This window comes from Drosophila santomea, chromosome 3R (genome assembly GCF_016746245.2).
Source record: "Drosophila santomea strain STO CAGO 1482 chromosome 3R, Prin_Dsan_1.1, whole genome shotgun sequence".
Taxonomy (NCBI): Eukaryota; Metazoa; Arthropoda; class Insecta; order Diptera; family Drosophilidae; genus Drosophila; species Drosophila santomea.
Genome location: NC_053019.2, coordinates 25,097,043 through 25,122,924, shown reverse-complemented (window position 1 = coordinate 25,122,924; position 25,882 = coordinate 25,097,043). Strand labels below are relative to the sequence as shown.

Sequence of the window (25,882 nt, the reverse complement as noted above, 5' to 3'; positions counted from 1 at the left end):
GTTAAGTGCGCCTAATCGAATTACATATCGCGGCGACGACGACTGCTGATGTCATCGCCAACATCATATTCGGGGTTTTCCCACACGAGCAAATCCTTGCTGTATTTTTGGGACGTCCTGCTGCCATCGAAAGGTTTCCTTAGCATTCCATTTTTCTGGGTCAGTAGCCATAAAATTGACAGACGTCTTTCACACGGCAAAAAAAAAAAAAAAAATCCTGCAGACGACGTCGCTTCGGAAAGTTCAACAACCGACGGCGGAAAAGCCACACAAATACACACGTGCTGATGAAAAACCCCACCCACCCCCAAAATACAAGCTACTTGCGCTGCCTTCCCTGCCCGTGTCAAAGTTCGCCTTTCAACATCTTCATTGAATTATTTTGCAATCTATTTTAATAAATTTCATATCCTTTGGCATTATTTCCCATTTCCTGGGCCAAAAATCAATAACGCACATTGCCCACCCACCCACTCTCACACACACACACACACATGCGTTTCATTTGGCACACAAAGAAAAAAAACATGGTCCCAATTTAAGACTGAAAATTGTCCCAAGCAGCGACAAATTTTTTTTTATTTGGGGATTTTTCTTTTCGACAAAACTCTCCTCCTTTTTGGGCTTTTGACGTCAGGCGCAGGCGCGCTGGAAAATGGGCTGGAAGGACAATGAGAAGAAAGGACATTCGATTCGGGGGATGTCCGCACAAAAGGTACAGCAATTTGCTAGGGGCATTATCAAAACATATTCATATTTAAGCGAGTTATTTATTTTGTTTTACTTAGTTACAACCGGTTGTCGTCGTGCATCCTGCTACATGTCATTGCTGCCCTGAAGGACTCTCTCAGTGTCCACAAATTGCTTTCATTTATAACTTATGCCCTTTATTTTACCAAATATTTGTTTGCTCTTCTTCGCTTTAAAAGCCTAAACACGTAGGAATTGTTCATAAAAAGCTTAATCGTTTTATTGTACAAATTGTTTTTAAAAATGTATGATTTAAACTTGAGGAATTTGGGGCGCTAGAGATGTAAAAATTCGTTATTGATCAAAGTAGGTTCAAAACGGCAGTTACGAAAAACAGGCTTCCATTTTACATCCACCATTTGCATTCTACACAGCGTAGAAAATTTTACATCGAGGACCTCTTTACTTTCCATACGAAAGGAGTAGCTACTCGCCACTTGGGGGCGCCTCTAATGAAATTGCGTGCAAAAAATGCTGTCAAAAGTATGAAATTAACTGATGAACATAGAAATTGATTGATAGCATACGTATGTTTGTTCACTATTTAAGAAAAACAGCAAGGATCGCCCTTCTTCGTGCCAGCTTAAATAGCCCAGTATCCTGCACTCCGAAATCTGTGCTCAAATACCTCAGATAGTAAACCTAGGAATAGAACTCAATCAATCAACGTTAATTGCAGGCATACAAACTTACCTTGTCTAAGATCTCTACCATCAGTCTAGTTGGGAATCCTCCTCAGCGGATCCGAAAACTCAAGGCCAGACGAACAGACGGAAGACGTAGAGTCAAGTCTATAAAATACATAGTTTCGATGCTAATCTGACCACCACGTCCAATCCAAGCTATTTGTTCCTTTACCCTTCTGTCGTCCTTTTCAACTGTGTACTACAGATCGTAGTAAAACTGAAACATGCGTCTTCACTATAACTAAAACAGCTCTATCCTGAGATTGTCAATCTGCTGCGTCCTACGACTTTCTACAGCATTGTTGCCAAACCCAAAGCTACTCCTGTGATCACTGCATGTCCTGCAATGGTTTTGATATCCGGACCCTCGTCACTTTTTGGCTTCTTGTCCTCGGCAACTGCAATAAATGGAAAGTTGTCATTAAGTTGGTTTTAGCAGTGGTAACTTGTGGTAATTACCAGAATTTTCAACGCCTCCTAGACTGCAAGTTTGGCAAGTGACAAAAGCGAACGAAGGTCCGGCCAAATAGTACATTAAATTAAAAATATTTAAACACAATTTTAGAAAATAGTTTCTGGGAAGCGCTAAAAACTTGTACACCGTCAAAAGCTTAAAACTTAATTCTTAAAGATCAATTTTTTGACATGTCCCTCTGCAATTTGTAATTAGAAACTTACATGAGGGACCATTGACATCACCCTGTTTGGCCAGGAGCAATTCGGGAGGCATAGGATACTCATCGCGACCACCCCACTGTAGTAAAGGAAATATGAATTATAGAATAGTAATCTTGGTTTTTTGATTAAGTTACTTACCTTGCGACTCTTCTGCCTGTACCAGGGTCCTTTGCGCGTCTCCAAGTACTCATAGTAAGCCGAATCCTTGGTGAAGAACACATCGTCCTTGACCAAAGCCAGGCGAATCATGGCGCCCACTTTAAGTATACCTCCAACGATTGATATGAACAAAATCGGAAGGACCTGTGGAATACAGTAGAGGAGTGACTTCACATTAGGCACTCCAATTGTCAGCAAACTAAAAAGAAAATCTTAGAAAAAAACAGCTTTTGGTTTATTTTATTATTTTTTTTTTATTATACTGTCCACTCCATTTGCAAAGAAAAGAAAACTGAAACTTGTATTTCCATTGAGCATTATCGTTGACTTTCCGCAGCGCCTGTCACATTAAATGATTCACTTGGATTGTAAAATGATATATAGTACAAACATAATACCCAGTAAGATCCTGCAGTGAGAGCATAGAATATCCTATTCCGATTTTGTGGTCTCCTACCTAAAGTGGCTACAGGGTTTTCCCTGGGCTTTCATTTCCTTCCGGCCAGCAAGTGTTAAATATGTCGAGCTTAGTCGACTCGAACCCCTATGAATCCATATCAAGTAACCGGGGTGTAATTCTACACCAGATTGGGATTGGCTATGCAGACTACTTCTTTTTCTTATCTTCAACTGCGGAAGACAAATGTAAATAAGTGGGTCATTACATAAGCTACATGCATAGATCCTTTTTATAATCAAGAAAACATACATGATGGTCCTGCTGTGTCGCCTTGATAGGCCTGAATCAAACCTTGTGGCACCTCGCACTTCTGATTGAACCTCATGAACTGTTTGGGAAGGATGGCTTTAGGTGGCTCTGAGTGGGTCAAGAACTGGACTCACCTTGAGGTACTTCGCTGGGTAATGCAAACTACTGCGGGTCTCGAGGCGTTCGCAGTGCGCCGAATTGGCGGTGTAGGAAACATCATGTCTGGTTAACGCGAGCACCAACCAGGTTATCACTTCGGCGGTAAACGAGAAGACCGAAATCGCAATAATGGGTACTGCCTGTGGAATGGAACTCAAAATAATAGTCTTGCACAGGATTTAAAATACTAAAATATCCTTGCAGACAACTATATTGAGCCATACTCGCAATAATTCGTAAGCGATCGTGTGAGAAACCAACCGTTTCGAGTCCTAACCGCATCTAAATGCGATAGCAAAAGTATTTTTGCAAATGTACATCATAATTCATTTTAACAATTATTAAAAAAAAAAATTAATTATATCGCTTATCGTATTTTTGCGGTTAGGGCTTGATATAGTGGTCTGGGTCAGGCAAATAATAGAATGTGAGGTGTTAAAAACTCAATCTTCCAATTAACCCAATACATTTTCAAGTGGTTTGTCCCTTCTATCGTAAATCATTCGAATTGGTTATATCCTAACACTTCAAGTGGATGATACAATTCTCGACATCACTTTGCACTATCTTGTTTATTACCCCTCTTGCCCTCCCTCTCTCTCTCACTCTTTGCGACTATTTATGGAAAAAGAGCTAAATATATAAAACAATCTATTAGGATGTAATTAGGTCAGACTCCCATATCCCAAACTCAAGAAGTAGATGCCGCTTTAGTGGTAATGCGGTAGTGTTGGCAAACGTTCACACTGCGCAAAGAAACTGTGAGTATCAGCTGTCACTTGCCAGCTGCTCGGCAACCCTCTTTTTTGTCATTTCCCTGCGCACGCTGCTTCCGCAGTCCTGACGTCGGCGCGGGCAGAGGAAGGGCAGCACCAAAGCAGCGAACACGACAACATTCGAATTTCAGTTTTCAAACTGCGCAGTCGCAACCGCAAATTAAACAAGAAACAAATCGAGAGCGAAATTTTATATAAATATAGTGTCGTGTAACTAGAACATTTCCGTAAACGTTTTTGGGCATTTATTTATGGCTTTGCAATAATTCACGAGCTTGTTGAGCAGCAACAAAAAACAAAAAAAACAAAGAAAACGCAATTCATTGCCATTGGCAACAACAAAGTAGAGCCGAAAAAAAGGAAGCGTAGTAAAAGCAAGTGGCAAAAAAAAAAAACGAAAAAACGACGAAAGGCAGTCCGAAAATTAACAGGAAGCACAAAAGTCTATGCTTTTTTTTTGGAAGCCATGCAAGTGATTTCCGCTTAAATAAAAATATAAGAATAAAAACCGCGCAAACCCAAGGAAAACAGCTAAAAACAAATTCTGCGAAATATTAGAAGCAAAAGGGCGAAGAAAAAACTTTTGAGTGAAGAAACCGTTGCGGAAAAGCCCTCAAGATTCAGATAAAGCAGGAAATGCACGCGCTTCAGGAAGGCGCCACCATGCTGCACCGCCAGCAGCCACCGCCGCCCACTTCTGGCGAGGATCACCTGCTCACCGCTGATAGTTTCTTTTACGCACGCAGCAATCCCATGGAGAATGCGGCCGCAGCAGCAGCCGCCGCAGCAGCGGGCCTGATTGATCCGCACCACAATCGCGATCTCCACCAGGCGCTGGTGGCATCGATAGCCAACAATGGTGTGGCCGCCATCGGTGGTGGCCTGACCACGGCGGCGGTCTTGAAGAGTGCCGCCCAGCAGTCACAACAGCAGGCGGTGCAACAGAACCAGAACGCCGTGGTGGTGGTGCCATCTGGACAGGATCAGCAGCCCAAACAGGAGCAGGCCCAACAGGCGGCATTGGCGCTGCTCAAGGAGAATGTCAATGCCTCCGCCGGTGCGGGACAGAATAACGGCCAGCCGGCCATGGGGGGCAGCAACAAGAGCGGCTCCTCTGGCAGATCCACGCCCAGCCTGAGCGGAGGCAGTGGCTCCGATCCGGCACCCGGCAAACTCTTTGTCGGCGGCCTCAGCTGGCAGACGTCGTCCGACAAGCTGAAGGAATACTTCAACATGTTTGGCACCGTCACCGATGTGCTCATCATGAAGGATCCCGTCACCCAGGTAAGCCGAAATATCCTCTATTTTCATTTCCATCACCAAACCATTTGTACAATGTACATCATGGTATATGTATATCTATGTATCTGTCGCACATGATGATGTACCTCCATAATCCGCCGCCTGCCCTTCGGGTTTACAGCTACCATTTTGTGATTTACCTTTTGCACAGCTGCAGAACTGCAGGTTTTGTCGCCCTTTTGGCATCCTCTTCTTCATCGTCTTCTTCTTCCAGCCGAGGTTTAGAATTACAGTTCTTTCGGCGTTACGTGCCAAAAACAAAAGAATCGGCGTAAGAAAATCGGAAGGGAGGAGGAGAACGAAGAGGACGAGGACGAGGGACCACCGAACCCAAATTGAATTTAATCAGGTTTAAAATGCAGATCAGCTTGTTGAGCCGGGGTTGATCCACTCGGAACTGTTTATTGAGACACGAATTCGAGTACCAATTTCCCTGTCATAATTTGTATGCAGGCTGTATCAGTTTTCTTATAAGCATGATGGCCACTACTTTGTCCACCGTTCTCCACAGAATTTGGTAGAATTTCGCTTGAAGAACTTCAGCAGGGGATTACTATTACCCAAAACTAGATTCCAAACTATTTTATCATCAAGACAAATGGCTTTTCAAACCACCTTTTAGTTGACCTTTCCTCTAAGAGAGAGGAAAAAGTAATGAAACATTACCAATACCCATCGATAGGAGTTTTTCCCTATTGCAGCGGAAATGGACTTTTTCCCCAATGCTTAATGCTTCGAGCAATTTGTCCGCTTGATAAGCACACATCCTACATGTACTAGTATTTAGTAATTTATAGTCATTTATGTATATCAATGCGACTGACTCTACATACAATGTTTGAGTTGGCTGCTCCCCAGCGGAAAAGAGCGCGCGCGCCGCTTTCGGGCTATAAAACAGCAGCTGCTCGCTGGCTGGCAAGCTGATAGGCTGATATGCTGACTGGCGCATTGTTCCGAGTCCTGGTCCCTCGGCGCAGCTGTTCCTGCGACCTCTGCAGCCACTAGGGTTCGATGTGGATGGATGCGGCACAGGACAAATTCTATAGCTGTTCGTACGTACATACGTGTGTGCACCTGGGGTTGTTTCCGAGCCAATTGCGCAATTACGGCTGCATGATAGGGCAGTTATATTCGCGGCGATCGACTAACGGGGTTGTGTCCTGGCCCCTTCCCCCTCGCCCCTTGCCCCTTGCCCCTCAAGTAGACGCCGAAAGATGTACACACACACAGAAACACACAAAACACCTTTGTTCCGTCCCCCCTTCAAAAAAAAAAAAAAAACAAGAAGAAGAAAGAAAAAAAAGAGTATACAAGAAACCAGAAACAAACAAAAGAATGAAGAAAAACAACAGAAGCGAGAAGAAAACTGGTTTACCAACTGTCTTCGGTGCGCAGATCGCCTGTGAAGACGATCCTTGCGATGATCTGGGGAGTACTGTAGTCCATAAGCACCTAGGATCGATCAGTCAATTATATAGCTAGTCATATGTATGTAGTCAACCGAATGTACAAAACTACTACTAAACATAACATAATTTTAATGAACACAAAACCACGACCACGACCACAAAAGTGAGGAATCTCGAGTCAAGGACAAGACCGGAAGCCAAAGCAGCCGATAAAGGAATCAGCGAATACCTGGCCCAGGTAACCATGACCACGATGGCAACCACAGGATGACGAACCAGCGACGGCTTAGGTACATTTTATACAAAAAAAAACCCAAAACAAATTAAACAAAAAAGCAATCGCCAAGTAATTTTAACTACTGTATAAAAAAAGAGAACGTTTAGCGTACTTGACTTACTCAATACCAATACTGGCGCATCGTAACTCTCGTATATCGTATAACTCTGAGCAATAATAACAGCTGCATAATTGTATTCGTATCTCTAATTGAATGTACTCGTTCTTGTACTCGTACTTCGTATTGTGTACTTGGTTTACCTTAGCGTTTTTCACCCAACAAAAAACAAAAAAAAACCAAAAACGTATTCAATGAACTTAAAACTCCACGCATTGATATCAAAAAAAGCAAGCCTCAAAAAGCAAATTAAACTAACGAGTTTTCCTGCCATATATCGTACACAGTTGTTAGATCTAGAACTCAATTAAAACTTATATATTTTAAAGAGGCGTGCTTTAACCCCACAAATAATACTATCCAAATGCCCATGTTCCCACTTTAGCGTAATATGGATCCGAAAATCGTCCTGGCAACTGTTGAATTGATTGTGTAACATAAATAAGAACCTTAGCTTAGCATAATGTACCCAATACATAACGTATTTATTACCATTTTACGAGACCCCGTAAATTTTAGTCCTTATAAGTAACCACTATGCGACATTCTGTTTATGTGTGTTTAGTTAATGCTTCTTAATTTCATTTCGCATACCGAATCACTTAAATTAACCAACCAAATACGTAAACCATATATTTTGATTTTAGTAGTTTTTAAATATGTCAAGAAATCAAGTTTTTTCTGTTGTGTTGCGTCGTAATTTTCTTTTTTTTTTACCCTGTTTGTAATCGCATTAGAACATCTCCCGAAATCGGCATACATTATAGATTTCAACTCATAGGAAATATCCTAGGCCCGGTAAATGGAAGTAGCTAGTTGTGTTAACCCACCAATCCCAAAGCCCATAAATAAAGCTCGTCTTTTAAAGGAATCGTATACGAAAGGTTTAAATCATACACTAGCAACTATATACTTTTCTCTTTAGGTAGGTAGTCTCATAGTTTCTCTATATTTCTATCTCGAATAATGTACCATAAATTGTATCTGGGCCATTTGACTCTTCTTTGCCCTAGGCTTAAGACAAAATTGTATTCCCCATTACTGTAATATATGTAACTGGTACGAGAATAATTAACTAGACTAAGCAACAAAAGTCACACATTCGAATCTCATTATTTGTAAAAACAACTTAAGTAGTTATTAAGCAAAACTAACCAAAAAAACGAATTGTATGGTATAAGGGGGTTTAACTTAACTTGAAAGAAAACCAAACAAAAGATGGTGTAATCATTAAAAAAAGACGCACATCTAAAGCATTCCCAACTTTTCCAATAGTGCGTTTTATAGCTATTTGACAACATAACTACTAGCAGTAATATTTAATAGCTTACATATATATTGTATTTGAAACAAATATTGTGCCAAGTAGATTTAAAATTGCTACAATTGTATTATAGCTCTGAAACGCACTACTCGTACTACTCTATTTGTTAAAGCCTTACTATCACATACACCATATGTAATTGCCACATTTGTATCCTTGAGTTCGCATTCGCAGCAGAGTGAACGAATGTTTTTGGTATCCTCCAGTTATCGTGTATATAATATATCTATGCCTCCCGTATACTACATATATCTGGGATCTAGTGGGGTGTCGCATCAGTATGGAGAACACGTTGAATGCATATATTTCGTAATGTTTCTATGATATATGTATGTTCCAGTTTAGCAAATGACCATATATATTACGATCGATTTATACTTGCGTATAAATATTGGTATTCTGTTAACACAGCAAATGTATCCTTAGACGAATTTTAGTTTTTAGTTGAAACATATTTTGTGTTGTTTGGATTTTAATTAAAACTTGTTTGTGTTTACTCCACGAAAGAACAAAAAAAAAACGAACGATGCAAATTTGATGAGCAAAAAGCGTAAAAATGGCACGCCCAATTCAGTCAATAAAGCCATCTACATACATGCATATAAACTGTATCCGTATCTGTGTTTACATATATCTATATATATCATTTTTATATACTTGTGGAAGATCGAGTTCCGATCGACTTGATTGATTCTTACTTTGTTGGACTTTTGCTAACGTTTCGTAGGACATTTTACGATTATTAATCCTAGTTATATAACTACAACATTTGCAACTTAGACCTAGTCGCCTCTAACCGAAGCTCTTTCTCTCTCTCAAATCAAATGACTTCACCAAACTAATGTATCCGTCCCTATTTGTTTCTCTTCCCCACCCACAAAACACACACGAACCTCAACCTTCACACCAACAGCGCAGTCGCGGCTTTGGTTTCATCACATTCCAAGAACCCTGCACCGTGGAGAAGGTCCTCAAGGTGCCCATTCACACACTCGATGGCAAGAAGATCGATCCCAAGCATGCCACCCCAAAGAACCGACCTCGCCAGGCCAACAAGACCAAGAAGATCTTCGTGGGCGGCGTCTCGCAGGACACCTCCGCCGAGGAGGTCAAGGCCTACTTCAGCCAGTTCGGACCCGTCGAGGAGACGGTTATGCTGATGGACCAGCAGACGAAGCGCCACCGCGGCTTCGGATTTGTCACCTTCGAGAACGAGGATGTGGTCGACCGCGTCTGTGAGATTCACTTCCACACCATCAAGAACAAGAAGGTCGAGTGCAAGAAAGCACAGCCCAAGGAAGCGGTCACTCCGGCTGCCCAGCTCCTCCAGAAGCGCATTATGTTGGGCACCCTGGGCGTTCAGCTGCCTACAGCTCCTGGCCAGCTGATTGGAGCCCGTGGTGCCGGCGTGGCCACCATGAACCCCCTGGCCATGCTCCAGAATCCCACACAGCTACTGCAATCGCCGGCAGCAGCCGCTGCTGCCCAGCAGGCCGCCCTCATATCACAGAATCCATTTCAAGTACAAAACGCCGCCGCAGCAGCCTCGATGGCCAATCAGGCTGGCTTCGGGAAGCTGTTGACCACATATCCGCAGACTGCGCTGCACAGCGTCAGGTGAGTAAAAGGGCTAGATAATCTGGAGACTTTTTAGAAGCGAACTAAAGTCTGATTAATTCCCAATATAGATACGCACCCTACTCGATCCCCGCCAGCGCCGCCACTGCCAACGCCGCCTTGATGCAGGCTCATCAGGCGCAAAGCGTGGCCGCCGCTGCCCATCATCACCAGCAGCAGCAACAGCAGCAGCATCATCACCAGCAGCAGACCCACAATGCCCATGTGGCCGCCGCCCAGCAGCAGCAGCAGAGCCACCACAGCGCCGTCTCGAATCCCGCTTCGCAGGCGCACTCGGCAGCAGCGGCTGCCGCCCTGGCGGCCAATGCTGCGAATGGGGCAGGTGCCGCTGGAGCTCACAGCCTGGCCGCTGCCGCCCAGCAAGCTGGCCTAATGGCCGGCAATCCCCTGAATGCCGCTGCTGCCGCCGCCGCCGCTGCTGCCAATCCGGCGTCTGCCTACTCGAACTATGCGCTGGCCAACGTGGACATGTCCAGCTTCCAGGGCGTCGATTGGAGCACCATGTACGGCATGGGCATGTACGTCTAAGACGCGCGTTTTGTTTGGTAATTTGAATGAAACACTCTCACCATGCATACACCATACACCATACACCACACACCACCACAACCACCCTACCACATCCACATGTGAACACCACCCCTAGTAATAGATCCATACGAAATCCACATGGCCCCAAATCCATTAATATTCATAGAACCACACAGAAAAACACTCATACGAAGTTGGTTTTCCTTTGAGTTTGGCTAAGTTAGTAGTCCGATACACGGAAGGCAAATTAAGTATTATATTTAAGGCGCCCCCGGGCGAGTTCAATAAATACTAACTAATATATATATATAAATATAACAAATCATAAGCAATATAAGCGAGAAAAAAAAGAACAAAAACGGAAGCAAAGCAAAGCGAAATCAAGGAAAAACAAAATTCAAAACCAAAAAGCAAAAATTACGGAGCGTTAGAGAAGCAAAAGAAGAAAGGAAAACACATTAAAAAACCACCGATTGTGATTGCGTTTAAATGTAGCCGTTAATATATAATTTTTAGTGCATAAAAGAAAACCATTAAACCTAAACCTAAATTAAAATAAACCTAAATAAAAACAAAACGTAAATATATAAATATACATACATATTTATAAAATGCAAGAGCAAGGAATGAATCTTATAAGTTAACTCAAGAATGGCGCTCACTAATTAAAGATCGAAAAATTGTTCATTTTTCTGGAGCCCTAAACTCAGCTGAAATGAATGAGAAACTCCTGCAAGGGCAGTATTAATTAATTGAATGAAACAGCGAAGGAAAACGTTTTGCTCAAGACAAAGAATTATTAATTATTGTTTAAATCAGCGATGAAACCCTAAATTAGACTATTATTTTAGACGTTTAGTTGAGTTCGAATTTAATTCACCCAGCATAGGATACAACAACAGAGTTAACCAATCACTAACGAACATCACCAAACTCACCAACACGAAAACTCTCTACTCCTATATCCAACCTTCTATCTTTTCCCAAATCTGTTCTGTGTACTTAATTATAATAACAATTACAAATACAACAACGAACTGAACAAAATTTCGTTGTGTTTTATGTGTGCGACTCTTATTTGATTTAGTTTTATAACTAGTTTAGTCTGCACTCAATCTCAACCATTTGTAGCAAGTAACTAAATAACATTTGTTGAACATTTTGGCATTTGCATATTCTTATTATTATACTTTCGAGCGACGAAAAGTCCTCAAGACTAGCGGCTTCATTTATAGTTCTTAAGATATTATACCGAGAACGAGTCCTTAGGGCACTACTAATATTTTAGATCTTTTACCCTATTTCCGAATCACCAAGAATCTTTCATTTGCATAACCATCCAAACAGCTCATGAACCAGGTAACATTACTCTACTGTAGCTTATTGTTTTAAATGGCACAATCTTAGTTATTAATATTATTTTGTAATTACCCTTATCTGTAGCATTTGCATTTGATTTTGCATTCGGCAAATACTTCACCCATTGAAACCAAGAATATGATCGAAATAAGAAGAGAACCCGGAGCAGATGCTCCTGGATAGTTATGTATTTGTCTCATTTGAATCGCTTGCATGCTTGAAGTTTAATTTTAGTTACTAGTTATCATTTGGAAAGTAATATTTTGCGTATGTAAATATCTAGTTTATATACATTATACACAAACAAGCACACACAAACACCACACACACATTATATGGAAAACAATGAAACATTTGAAGTAATTTTTGTGTTTAATAAAAACCAACGAACAAAACAACAAGCAACTTTGCCATGAGTTGAGCAAACATTTGTGTTTTCTTATGATTTGATTAATTTGATTGTACATACTTGACCACAATTATCTGTATTTTTTTATTTGATTTGATTTACCTCGTATAATCCACACACTTTTGTATCTGTTGTTGTGCTGTGCTGTCTTTCTCTCTACTATCTGTTATCTGCTCCTCTTAGCCATGTGTAGAACTTATTACATTTCGATGCATTTGCCAGTACCAAAAAAGTTAACGATTGTGCGATTGTGGAGAATTGTTTTTAATTCCTGTAGATTTTCGATTTCGACTCGGGGGGTGAGTATGATGTAATATTGTTTCGTATACCAAAGATAATGCATATTAACCAAAATTCATTTTACATTTGCCTGGGCCAAAGTCGAGGCTCAACAATTACCCCATCTCCATTTGCAGAAACTAATTTATTTATTTATTGTTTACGCCTAAGACTCTAATAACACATTCCAGACATGCTACGGTGCCATTTACTTAACCATATTAATATTTATAATTTTTGTAACTCGTCTGTCAGATCTCGATCTCAGAACAATTGCTTTTAGCATAAGGTTGATTTTACCCTGCCAATCCAAGATGATTAATACGAATTCCTTTTTTTTTAATGACTACACACACTTTGTTCTATTGACATAATTTATAAACAAAACCAAATAAAAATATTTATATTTGATTACTGCATTTTCCATTTATTTCTATTAGCCGATTAAGCAAGAAGTCAAAAAATGCTCCCATAGTTGCCTATGTTCATTGTAGTTCCTTTCGAATAACTTATAGTTTTTATTCACTTATCCGTATGCTTCAATATTCATTCAGAGCGACAAAGTGTCGGCGAACTACTTAGATATTTGTACTCGTTACAGTTTCAACAGTCTGAATTCGATATATTATATATCCAATGAAATGTTTTATTTCCCATACTCGTACCAAAGATATATACCCAAAGTAGTAGCTTGCTAATTTTGATATATAGTAAACAGATCGAACATTCGTAGCTCTCTATAAAATATATACATATACATATATCTTTTTTTTTGTTACCAATATTAATAGAATACAACAAATTGCTCAAAATGAAGGACTGGTTGATATGTATGTCATGTCAAACAAAAATTATAATTCACTTTTTACAAGTTTTATCTTTCATAAATTGAACTTTTTATCCACCAGTCCTCGAACATTTATAAACAAATTAAAATATCTGTATTTTTGACTTGTTTTCGTGTGGTTAGTCTCATCAAGAGTTTTCATATTCTGTGCAAATAATATTCGCAGTTTTTAAGCATTATTTATCGGGCCAAAAACTACATAAGAACTTGCTGTAATATAGTAACAACATTAGACACCCCGAATTGGGCATTATCATTTCGTTCTACTTGTAGGTTTACAACCAACTTTTTGACATACAACATGTTTAGATAACCATAGTTACTTAAACCTTTTTAATAGATATACATATACACCCATTTATAAAACCAAACGCATGATGAAACATGTACAGTAGTCAATTGAGTAAAAACCTTTATATATACAACGGCAATCTCATATCATCTGTCACAGTTGAAAACCCAGCCGAGATTCCCTCGAAGTTCCCCCCATTAGGAAGACATTAGCATATTAACTACTTACATACCTACATCATACACACAACATACATCATATGACAATAAGATCAACTGTGTTTCAGCATTCAAGTGTCAGTATTCGTAAACCAAATTACCTAACAAACTGAGAAAAGTACTTATACTACTATGCAATCGACGTGGAAACCAATCCTAGGGAACCTTTTGGATTTGGATTCGGATCGAGCAGCGTTTTAGAAATTGAAATAGTTGGATTAGATAGCCTTTGAAACAGGTTCTACCGCAGAACGACATATAGTGGCGAAAACTTTATAGATATTTACATGCATATATACAGATAGAACATATACGATGATATTTAGCAAGACCGTGATATATTCAATTAGTAAAACCGAAACCAAAAAATTATATATTATATGTATATATCAATTATACGAGTATATTGATTGAGGCGCGTCTCTCAAAATGTGTCAAATTGCATACTTAGAGTAGAATTTTTGGTATACCCAGAGAAAACCAGGGAAGAAAAACAAGTTAAACATTTCATCAACTGTTGTTGTGAAGGCTACAAAACAACGCATATCACTTTGATGGTGTCAGATCCAAGAGTTTTCGAGATTTACCCAAGAAAACCAAACTGCATTTTTTGAAAATCGGTTTGCTGAAGAATTCTCCAGAAAATATATTTTGAACCGATCATCGATATCCTGAAAACAGCGCAAGCAAGTAGTTTTCATTTTGGATATGGTTTTAGATAACCGAACATACAAGTGCATCCAATATTGTTGATTTGAGTGACTAATGAGGACCAAATTTGTAGCAAAATTCCGAAATCAGGTTATTAGATCCTAACAAAATGAAAGTGAAACCCAAAGTTAATTAATTTACTTAAAGTATTTTTATTTCGAGACCTGGCATTTTTTGGCTTCTTGCTTATTGTTTGGCGTACCAATATGTTTTCTTATCAACCAAGCGCTATCAAAAAAAAACACCGACACTAATACAACCAAACACACACCAACACACTCTCAACAAGCTAGTCAATTGATGTGCATAGGCACAAACTAATTCTTTATAAACAAATGAAAATGAAAATGGTGGTAAGTACGCAGCGAAAAACCAAACCAAACAATAAATGTTTAAGTGAAAATGCAAACCAAAAATCGAACGTACACAATAAAATCTAAAAGCAATTATTTCCTTTGATTAATTCTGGGAAATATAAAAAACAACAAAACATATAAATCACATTGAAAATGCTCTAAGAAAAACATTAATTTAAGCTTAAACTTAAGTCAAGGTGTTAAATAATTTCGAAGCAATGCGTAAAAGTATTCAAGAGATACTTTTGACGAACAAGCTATATATTTATCAATTGCTAAAATTATATTTAAATGCATAACACATATTAATTAAGAAACAGTGAATGGCTACTTTTGCTCATTTCAAATGCTTAACAAAATGCTAAGATCAAAGACAACAAAAGTCGGATTCAAACCTAATTTAAGTGTTAAGCAAAAAAAAATTCAAATATACTAAAACACAAACAAATATATACATATATATATTGAAAAAAGGAACATGTTTTCTTATATAGCAAGGAAGGATGATTACTTCTATTGGCTCGTAACATATCAATTCTACTGAGCTGTATTTTGAAAAGAAAAAAAAAAAAGAAAATGGAATCGAAACGAACGAATTCAACACCAAGTTCAATTGATACAAACGTGGTTTTTTTATTAAGGCTAAATACGATAAACATTGTGAAGTAAATACTCCAAAAACTGAGGTGAGTAAATTCGCTAACGAAATTTTAGCAGAAAGCCTTGCTAAGACTTTCCTAAACGAAAAACATAACTTAGACTCGTCTTCCAGCAACTAATTGACATGAAAAAAGTTCTTACACCAATAGTGGCAACGGCAGAAATTTTAGGGTTAATGGGTTAATAAAATTCGGTTATGTTTTGTGTCTAAAGCCCCCGATGATTTCAAAACCACCTCATTGGGCAGACCGAGCTCAGCTTTTGGCTATACTTGTTACACGTAATCAATCAGTACAATTTTTGCAACGAGGAATTTTAAACGAAATCTCGCCCATTTGGAGAGTAAATGGCTTAGAACCCTGTTTTGAGTTTTAATTATTTGATTATGGTTCCCAAACTACAGATCGTTTCGACCTATTCATAAGAAAAAATCGCAGACGTGTTAAGAGCTCTTCTCACTAACTGTTGTACATTTGTTTCTGCAAGGATTGGAACAAAGGTCGCGAAAGGATTAAAACAAACTATGTAAACGATAAGCAAGTGCATTATATTGAACGATTTGGTAAACACGAAGGTTAGCCATAAGTTTTCATATAAATATATATACATATATATATATATATATATATATATATATATAACGATATAACTTTTAGGCCATAAGCAAACCAGTATAAAACTCTTTGAATTGAGTTTGGCTTGGGCTGAGAAACGTATCCATAGATCAAAAAGTATGACAGCCAACCTTGTATACATTTGTTTCCGAAATGGTTATTATTTGTTTAGCCTGTAACGAGAAACGGATATATTATATACAACACCTGTATCTTGTAACTGTAACACGTAACTGCTGTCGCTCTACTTCTCGCTCTATACTTGTAGCGATGTTTAGACACTAACATATATATACTGAAACACCATATATAATTCTTTCGATATATACAATGGACATGTAAACGGTATTTACTCTTTTAGCCTATAAAAAAAACCCCCCAGAATCCAAACCGAGATATCCGAAAATCAAACCAATTGCTGACAAAAATGTAATGTGAACCCTTTGTGTAATTTTCCTATTGAAATACTTCTTGGCATAAATCCCTTTTTGAATTGAATTGAAATGAATAAATGAAATGTGGAAAAAAAAACCATTTTACACATAGAACCTTTGTACTTCATTTGAATTAAGTGGCATACGAGTAAAGTAACCTCTGGAAAAGTATATCTGTAATTTGAAAGTAGTTGCACGAAATAATAATTTTTTCTTGTACAATGCACAAAGCGAAAAATTGAAAATAATGTTTGTACAACATATTGTATTGTTAATGTTTAGCATAAGATTAGCTGTAATTAAACATAAATACTCTTACATTCGTATGGTACTAATTAGTTCATAGTTGACTTAGAAACCACCGTCATATTAGACTTTGTAAAATGTACTCGTATAACGTACTCTCCGTTTTCGAACTTGTTACCACGTAATCGTAAAAGTAATGGTAAAAGATTGATACTTAGCAATATCGATATTGATTATACATAAATTCACTCTTTCTTTGTAGATTATTTACTTTAGTTTGTTTTCTTTTCATACCTCCGGTGCTCAATGTAATTTGAATTAGTCAGTCTAGTTTTTCCGCTTCCTTACAAATATTATTTGAGTTGCAGCCTTTTGAAAGTTGATTCAAATTTTTATTTAAGTACTCAACACTCCATTCAAGGATACCAAATTTAATTTAGTTCTTAGCTTTAGTTATAGTGTACAATATTGATGCTTTTAGTAATGCCAGCTTTATGATTTCCGTCATTCTAAGTTGTACATACACAAGTGGTATCCAATTCTACCTTTGATTCCATTTTTTTGCTTTATCTTAGGCAATGCATGGTTTTTGATAAACGAAGATATCTGAATCGAAACCGATGATCAGCAAGCAAGAAGCTAAGAAAACTCTTTTTAAGAAAATATATATGCGACAATACCCTATTTGTGTGAAGTAAAAGTTTGTTAGAGAGTATTCTCTAAGCGAAAGGTAAATCATATGATTCAACAATTAACAGTCAGATATTATAGGTATAGTAGTTAGTTGGAGAGAGGACAACATATAAGCAATATATATATACATACATATATAACTTTGATACCGATGTGTTACTGTTGAGGCAAACTCAAGTAATAGATACATATAAATACATATATATTTGTATTTTAAAGATGCGCCACATAAAGCGCAATCTTGAACTTAAAACGATGACCCGAAAAGCTAACATTAGAACCCTAAGCGCCGAGTTGAAAGATGAACCAATTTAAAGATACACTGATGCACACTGTGTTGTTGTGTTGGTCGTTTTAAGCAAAGAAAGTAGTAGCGTATATGAAAAGAGTATTTCGAATCTCAAAAACAAATTTAATGTTTTACGTTGCCCGTGTTTGTGCAATACAAAATTATATAAAACAAAAAGAAAGTAGGATTTCGAGAAGTTTTCGAATTGCTGTTTCCAAAACTTGGTTGCCCTTCGCTTCTTATGCAGTATAAATATATTATTGAAAATCAAATATTATATAAAGTATTCATAGATAAAGTATAGATTTGATTAGACCGTAGTACATACATACATACATGCACACTCATTCACACAAAAAGACAAAACATCAGTTGGTAATGTGTAAACTTGAATTTGCGTAAAAATTTGCTGTTTGACCCACACGAAACACAAAACCAAACTCATCTTAAATGTTGCAGCGTATTAATATAATTAATTATATATATATGTATATATATATATATACTATATACATATATACCACAATAAATGTTTCACATAAAATAATTTGTTCTGTAGTTTCAACCAACTCTATTTCCGTGCATTTTCCACACCCCACACAAATTATTATACATGTTAATTTTGTATCTATGAATCTTGCGCGTAGTTAGTTCGGTAAAATTGAACTTTTTTTGATATTTTTTAACAAACACACAAACTAAGAACTGTCTATACATTTGGCACTCCTTAACCTCTGAAAACTTCTATAGACCCTTAAACAAACCTACATAGAACTGCTCTAATAGTCCATTAGAGGCACTAAAAGTAAGATAGAACATTTTAAATATCTACATCTCAACTTTTAAATTCCGTTTATAGGTTAATGGCAAATGTGGTAAGTCTTGGGATTTGGTGTTTCAGACTACTTACCCCCCAATGGTGCATGATGGCCTTCTTTGAGAACACACAAGGATCATCGTCTAAAAACGGTACCAGATTCCCTGCAAAAGGACATAGGTTTGCACATTAGCAATCCTGACTTGGACTTTTGCCAACGACTTACTTACTTCTTAATAGTAGAGTGCGTGTTGGCGGAGCTGCTTTTAACTGCGAATGGCATTGTTAATAATGAATTACCATATGAACAGGATCTAATAGGGATTTTTAGACTCACCTTTGGCACGAGTAATAAAGGAGTGCGTTTTAGAAGAGCAATGGTCGAAAGACGAAGCGCCATTATAATCAAATTGGTTAATACAATACACTAAATTTTTTATATATTTTTTTTAATTTTGTAATGTTTGCCGAATTTGAAATGTTTGTTCTAATACAAATGAAATTTTGATACTGAAGTCTCTTGACAAAATTTTCATAGGTTTCGACCAAAAGTTCCTTTTCTACCCCAAAAAAAATCAGTTTTTTGTTTACAAAAAATTGAAGAAATCGTTTAAATATGGAATGTTCTACATCGTTGGACTCGTAATTAAATTGCACAAAAGATGGCATTCAAGGCTGAAAATATTTACTTTCTCACATTTTTTGCAAAAAATTATGATGGTACCCCTTGTAAAAATTTCAAAATTCGGCAAAAAAATTATTTCTGTTTAGCAGTAAAATATTGATAGACATCGTTAGTTGGGATCATAAGCTACACAAAACTGTAGTTTTTATGCCTGTATGACGTTTTTCAAGCATCTTATGATGAAAACCCCTCCAATAAATACGAATTTTGGCTTAATCCCTATTTTTTACCCAAAAATAATCAGATTTTTTATCACAAAAAATAGAAGAAATCGTTTAAATATGGAATGTCATACCTCGTTGAACTCGCAATAAAATTTCCTATAGAATGGCATTCAAGGTTTACAATGTCAAATTTTTGCCATTGTTCGCCAAAAATCATAATGTTACCCCTTACAAAAAATTCCAAAAAAATTTTTTTTTCAAAATTATTAGGAAATTGATAGGACTTTTTAGCTGGGATCATTAGCTGCAAAAATCAGTACTTATTATATCTCTGTGATGATTTGTAGGCCAGCTGGTTGCGGAAAAGGGGCGAGAGATCAAGAGGAACGACAGAAGGTTAGAAATTGGGTTTTACCAAGATTAGCCTAGTTAGACTTGGCCCAGTGACCTACATTAGATATGGGCCACAAAGCAAGACAAAAACCGTTTGCTGACGTCTGACATGCTCCTCTCTGCTCCTTTTAACCCCCCGCATTCTGTTCTATACTCTCTCTTGGTATAAAAGCTCGCTGGCGAGCAACCTGTTAGCTCGGCAATGACCTTGCCCACAGCCATCAAGGCCGGCGGTACGGTGCTCGTCTTTGGTCTTTGGTCTTGGACGCAGAGGGTCGCCAGTGGAGACGTGAGACGACATGGCTTCCACTGAGCCCGCAAAGCCAGCACAAACCACTGCATCCCTGAAAGTATGCTGCGAAAATGGAAACTCGTTCCGGGATTCCCCTGACTGCGAAAAAGGTCACGGGTTTATACATACATAGTTTATGTTGGCTAAGAGCGCACTTTCAGTATATTCCGATTTCGATTTTAATTGTCAAACGAATGTCGACATTCAACAAAATGCATGAGTGGCTGGTGAGGAAATCCTTCTTTAGTAGCGAAAAAATCATGATAAAATCGAAAAAGGGACTCCGGATTTCGGGAATAAGGGCGGTACACGTACCACGCCCCCACTGGCTTCATAGCTTTAGTTCCGCGACAAACGCAATTAGGTTGGGTGGCTATGCATGTCGTGGGTGCGTTTCACGCGCAGAGGCGTCATCATGACAACAATTCCTTCCCACCCAGCAGCAGTGCATCCAATTGGAAGGACATAGCTCTCGCACATCCAGGACATGCATAAGTTAATTAGCTCCGGCATCCAGAAAGTGCACACCTATCGCAGGTGGCAGGTGGCAAAAGTCGGGTGGCGGAATGTGTGATGGAGCAGAAGCTGGACAAACAAAATCAATGAACGTACATAATAGAGGTTGAGCAGGATGTTGGACGAGGTCCTTTGGCCGCTTTAACGATGTTAAACTTTCAGAGCCACTCAAAATGTGTTGCATTACGAGTGAATTTCCGTCAGCAGCGGTGGCAAATTAAGTTTGCAGCTAAAGTTGGTCTACAGCCAGCCAAGTGCCTCTTTCCACAAATACTCAAATACTGCAGCACAAATACTACGGCATGATTGTCAATCTTTTGTCAATTAACAAGCCGGAGGCAGGATAATTGCATGTGGGTTGAAATAAGATTGCCCTTTGGCACAATGCAAAATTACTCGACCTGCAAGCCAGAGCCACTGGAGTTTGTTGAATGTCACACGAACAATTACAAATCTATTTATCAATTGTGCGAAATGCCAACAAAGGACACACACACGATTTGACTTTAAAGTGCGCTCAATATATGCACTCAATATATGCAAATTGGAAACCAAATGGTAACTTTAAACATAAAACAAATACGCAAGTTTAGAGAAGTGCAATATTATTATTAAGACAGTGGTTGTGTTTAAATAATATACTACATGTATGTAGGTCACTTCTCCATTTAAGAGCAGGCATATGTTGATTCTTGTGTAACAATGTTGGAGTAGTAGGAAGTAACAGAAGATGGTATGCGAAAATATTTGCATGTCCTGTGGAGCAGGAAAAATACGCTTAAACGAGAGGAAAAACAGCTTGACATTGACATTGGAAGAGCCAAAAGAAGGCAAGGAAAGAGAGGTAGTCGCAGCCAGGACATCGAAGCTTTGCAAGCTCTCTCTCTCTTTATTTCTCTCTCTCGGAGCGATATAAAAGCCACATCCTGGCGAGTCCAGGCTGCATTTGCCAACAAATCGCGAAAGGGGCAGGACGAGCCCAGCTTCGAGCTTCGAGCTTCGAGTCCAAACGGCACGCGTTTCATTCTCGGTTATTTGTGTTCCGAATATACCCATGTAGTTTAAACCCAATGTTGGCTAACATGCCTGGCCAGAAGGAGCAGCCCCATCCGATGCGTAGACCCATTAGCCAGCTAACACACCATGTTCCAGATACAGCAGCACACACACAAAAATTACGGAGCGTTAGAGAAGCAAAAGAAGGAAGGAAAACACATTAAAAAACCACCGATTGTGATTGGGTTTAAATGTAGCCGTTAATATATAATTTTTAGTGCATAAAAGAAAACCATTAAACCTGAACCTAAATTAAAATAAACCTAAATAAAAACAAAACGTAAATATATAAATATGCATACATATTTATAAAATGCAAGAGCAAGGAATGAATCCTATAAGTTAACTCAAGACTAGCGGCTTCATTTATAGTTCTTAAGATATTATACCGAGAACGAGTCCTAAGGGCACTACTCATATTTTAGATCTTTTACTTTATTTCCGAATCACCAAGAATCTTTTATTTGCATAACCATCCAAACAGCTTATGAACCAGTTAACATTACTCTACTGTAGCATATTGAATATTATTTTGTAATTATTTGCATTTGATTTTGCATTCGGCAAATACTTCACCCATTGAAACCAAGAATATGTGTGGTGTTTCATGGGAGTATCACATCCTTAGATGCCGGAGTCCCAGTGCTTGGACCACTGGATGGCCACCAAGGGCCCAAGTCCAGTTTCCAGATTCTTGGGAGTATCACTTCTTTAGATGCCGGAATCCCAGTGCTTGGTCCACTTGATGGCCTCCAGTGTGCCCAAGTCCAGTTTCCAGAGGGCACCGTTCTGGTTCAGCTCGATGGCCTTCACAAAGTTCTCGGCGCAGGCCAACGGGGGCTGGGTGGGGTGAGCCAGGAGCTTCTTGGCCACCTGGGGCTCAACGTCCAGCCAGGAGTTGAACTTCTGCACCAGTGTGGTGCGGGTGATGCCGGGGTTCACGGTGTAAGCGGTCACGCCGGTGATGGGGGCCAGTTTTGCCAGGGAGCTGGTGAAGTTGACCACGGCAGCCTTGGTGCCGGAGTAAACGGGCACCTGGTAGATAGCGTTGAATCCAGTCACGGATCCAATGTTGCAGATGATACCACCGGGTCCACACTTGCGCTTGTCCCAGAATTCCATGATGGCCGTCGTGGTGTTCACCAAGCCGGTGTAGTTGACGGCGATGGTGGCCTCGATCTGGTGATCGTCCAGGATGCCAGCTCCGTTGATCAGGACATCGATGGTCTTCAGCCGGGAGAAGATGCACTTCAGCAGCTCGGTGGTCTCGGCAATGGGAACGGTCACATCGTAGGGGTAGAAGGTGACAGCCACCTTTGGATTTATTTTCTTCAGCTCGGCGATGGCAGCCGGGTTCTTAATGCGGTCGAGGATCACCAGGTTCTTCAGGTCCCGCTTGACCAGCTCCTTGCTGGTGTCCAGACCAATGCCTCCCAGACCGGCTACGAAAATTACGTTCTTGTTGCTCAAGGTAAACGCTTCTTTTTGGTTGCACTGGCTCTGTCGATTTGATCAAATAAGTAAATTTAAAGAGATGCAATTACTCGCTGAACTGCAACTGACAACTGCACTGAGACAATAACCATATGATCGATATGAAGAGAAGAGAACCCGGAGCAGATGCTCCTGGATAGTTATGTATTTGTCTCATTTGAATCGCTTATTAGGCAAATGTGGTAAGTTTTGGTGTTCTAGACTACTTACCCCCCCATGGCGGATGATGGCCTTATTTGAGAAAACACAAGAATCATCATCTAAAAACGGTACCAGATTCCCTGCAAAAGGACATGGGTTTGCACATTAGCAATCCTGACTTGGACTTTTGCCAACGAGTTACTTACTTCTTAAAAGTAGAGTGCGTGTTGGCGGAGCTGCTTTTAACTGCGAATGGCATTGTTAATAGTGAATTACCATATGAACAGGATCTAATAGGGATTTTTGGCCTCACCTTTTGCACGAGTAATAAAGGAGTGCGTTTTAGAAGAGCAATGGTCGTAAGACGAAGCGGCATTATAATCAAATTGGTTAACACAATACAGTAAATTTTGAATTTTTTATTTTTTTTATTTTGTAATGTTTGCCGAATTTGAAATGTTTGTTCTAATACAAATGAAATTTTGATACTGAAGTCTCTTGATATTGAAATTTTGATACTGAAGTCTCTTGACAACATTTTCATAGGCTGCAACCAAAAGTTCCTTTTCTACCCAAAAAAAAAAAGTTTTTTTTCGCAAAAAATGGAAGAAATCGTTTAAATATGGAATGTTCTACATCGTTGGACTCGTAATTAAATTGCACAAAAGATGGCATTCAAGGCTGAAAATATTTACTTTCTCACATTTTTTGCAAAAAATTATGATGGTATCATAATCACAAAAAATAGAAGAAATCGTTTAAATATGGAATGTCATACCCCGTTGAACTCGCAATAAAATTTCCTATCGAATGGCATTTATTGTTTAAAATGTCAAATTTATGACATTTTTCGCAAAAAATCGTACTTACCCCTTACAAAAAATTAAAAAAATTGGAAATTTCAGTTCTTTTTATATCTCTGTGATGATTTTTAAGCCAGCTTTAATAAAAACAAGAGAGAACGCTGTAGTCGAGTTTCTCGACTATCTGATACTTGTTACTCAGCGGGGTGCTACCGCACCAAAAACTGTCAGTGTGGAAATTTCTCCTTTGCACTTCCACTAGCTGAGTAACGGGTATCAGATAGTCTGGGAACTCGACTATAGCGTACTCTCTTGTTTTTTATCAATTTCTGTGCGGGGTGCGGTGTGCTGGATGCGTGGTTGCTGGGTGCGGGGTGCGGGGTGCGGGGTCCGGGGTGCGGGGTGTAATGAAGTACATGTAACAAAAATTTAAGCAAAACAAGGTGGGGGGTCCGGGGTGCGGGGTCCGGGGTCCTGGGTGCGGGGTGCGGGGTCCGGGGTGCGAGGTGCGGGGTCCGGGGTGTGGTCCGGGTCCGGGGTGTGGGGTCCGGGGTGCGGGGTCCGGGGTGCGTGGTGCGGGGTCCGTGGTCCGGGTCCGGGGTGTGGGGTCCGGGGTGCGGGGTCCGGGGTGCGTGGTGCGGGGTCCGTGGTGCGGGGTCCGTGGTGCGGGGTCCGGGGTCCGGGGTCCGGGGTGCGGGCTGCGTGGTGCGGGGTGCGGGGTGCGGGATCCGGTGTGCGGGGTCCGGGGTGCGTGGTCTGGGGTGCGTGGTCCATGGTGCGGTGTCCGGGGTGCGTGGTCCGGGGTCCGGAGTGCGTGGTCCGTGGTGCGTGGTCCGGGGTCCGGTGTCCGGTGTGCGGGGTGCGGGGTCCTGGGTGCGGGGTCCGGGGTGCTGGGTCCGGGTCCGGGGTGCGTGGTCCGGGGTGCGGGGTGCGTGGTCCGGGGTGCGTGGTGCGTGGTCCGGGGTGCTGGGTCCGGGGTCCATGGTGCGGGGTCCGGGGTGCGTGGTGCGGGGTGCGGGGTGCTGGGTGCGTGGTCCGGGGTGCGGGGTCCGGGGTGCGTGGTCCGGGGTGCGGGGTCCGGGGTGCGCGGTCCGTGGTGCGGGGTCCGTGGTGCAGGGTCCGTGGTACATGGTGCGGGGTGCGGGGTGCTGGGTGCGGAGTTCATATGATTAAATACATGTTTTTTGGCAAAACGATAGAAATTTACAAGACCAATACAAAAATGAAAAAATATCAAAACATTTTTCAAAAGTGTGGGCGTGGCAGTTTTGGGCGGTTTGTGGGCGTTAGAGTGGGCGTGGCAACATGAATCGACAAACTTGCGCTGCTTCTATGTCTCTGGAGTCTGTATGCTTAATCTCAACTTTTTAGCTTTTGTAGTTCCTGAGATCTCGACGTTCATACGGACAGACAGACGGACAGACGGACGGACAGACGGACGGACAGACGGACATGGCCAGATCGACTCGGCTGTTGATCCTGATCAAAAATATATATACTTTATATGGTCGGAAACGCTTCCTTCTGCCTGTTACATACTTTTCAACGAATCTAGTATACCCTTTTACTCTACGAGTAACGGGTATAAAAACCCCCTA

General features: G+C 40.1%; 3 protein-coding genes across 12 annotated transcripts in view; 1 reads left to right on the top strand and 2 right to left on the bottom strand.

Annotated features, from left to right (window-relative positions):
- LOC120454583 (poly(U)-binding-splicing factor PUF60-B) overlaps positions 1–12,303 on the top strand; it is an 89,391-nt gene extending 77,088 nt beyond the window's left edge. For all 4 annotated transcript variants that reach the window (XM_039640012.1, XM_039640011.1, XM_039640010.1 and 1 more), the window contains 3 exons: positions 4,664–5,201; positions 9,261–9,964; positions 10,036–12,303. In XM_039640012.1, the coding sequence (XP_039495946.1) occupies positions 4,664–5,201; positions 9,261–9,964; positions 10,036–10,513 (1,720 nt within the window). In that variant the 3' untranslated portion in view covers positions 10,514–12,303. The remainder of the gene's footprint in view (positions 1–4,663; positions 5,202–9,260; positions 9,965–10,035) is intronic.
- LOC120454584 lies at positions 946–19,260 on the bottom strand. 7 transcript variants are annotated; one of them, XM_039640016.1, is made up of 9 exons: positions 19,078–19,260; positions 18,971–19,010; positions 18,834–18,904; positions 2,253–2,417; positions 2,115–2,190; positions 1,896–1,918; positions 1,444–1,834; positions 1,278–1,392; positions 946–1,224 (listed from the first exon to the last, which is right to left on the bottom strand). In XM_039640016.1, exons 1-6 carry the CDS (start codon positions 19,138–19,140, stop codon positions 1,914–1,916), a joined length of 420 nt encoding a protein of 139 aa, XP_039495950.1. In that variant the 5' UTR covers positions 19,141–19,260; the 3' UTR covers positions 946–1,224; positions 1,278–1,392; positions 1,444–1,834; positions 1,896–1,913. The 7 variants fall into 7 exon arrangements, with proteins under 7 accessions (XP_039495950.1, XP_039495948.1, XP_039495947.1 ...); XM_039640014.1 differs by lacking the exon at positions 1,896–1,918 and having other exon boundaries at positions 1,444–1,541; positions 1,609–1,834; XM_039640013.1 differs by lacking the exon at positions 1,896–1,918.
- Positions 19,261–22,265: 3,005 nt separating this feature from the next.
- Positions 22,266–23,976, bottom strand: LOC120450842 (alcohol dehydrogenase-like). Its single transcript, XM_039634033.2, has 4 exons — positions 23,795–23,976; positions 23,688–23,727; positions 23,551–23,621; positions 22,266–23,346 (listed from the first exon to the last, which is right to left on the bottom strand). Exons 1-4 carry the CDS (start codon positions 23,855–23,857, stop codon positions 22,558–22,560), a joined length of 963 nt encoding a protein of 320 aa, XP_039489967.1. The 5' UTR covers positions 23,858–23,976; the 3' UTR covers positions 22,266–22,557.
- Between the last annotated feature and the right edge of the window lie 1,906 nt (positions 23,977–25,882).

What these genes read in the sequence shown, in the direction of transcription:
- LOC120450842 (XM_039634033.2), bottom strand. Translation starts at nt 23,857, where the DNA reads ATGCCGCTTCGTCTTACGACCATTGCTCTTCTAAAACGCACTCCTTTA. An exon ending in ACGCACTCTACTTTTAAGAA is followed by an intron (nt 23,622 to 23,687) that starts GTAAGTAACTCG and finishes GTCCTTTTGCAG; the next exon opens with GGAATCTGGTACCGTTTTTA. An exon ending in CCATCATCCGCCATGGGGGG is followed by an intron (nt 23,347 to 23,550) that starts GTAAGTAGTCTA and finishes TCAAATCGACAG; the next exon opens with AGCCAGTGCAACCAAAAAGA.
- LOC120454584 (XM_039640013.1), bottom strand. Translation starts at nt 19,140, where the DNA reads ATGGCGCTTCGTCTTTCGACCATTGCTCTTCTAAAACGCACTCCTTTA. An exon ending in CTTTATTACTCGTGCCAAAG is followed by an intron (nt 19,011 to 19,077) that starts GTGAGTCTAAAA and finishes TGCCATTCGCAG; the next exon opens with TTAAAAGCAGCTCCGCCAAC. An exon ending in CCATCATGCACCATTGGGGG is followed by an intron (nt 2,418 to 18,833) that starts GTAAGTAGTCTG and finishes TGTATTCCACAG; the next exon opens with GTCCTTCCGATTTTGTTCAT.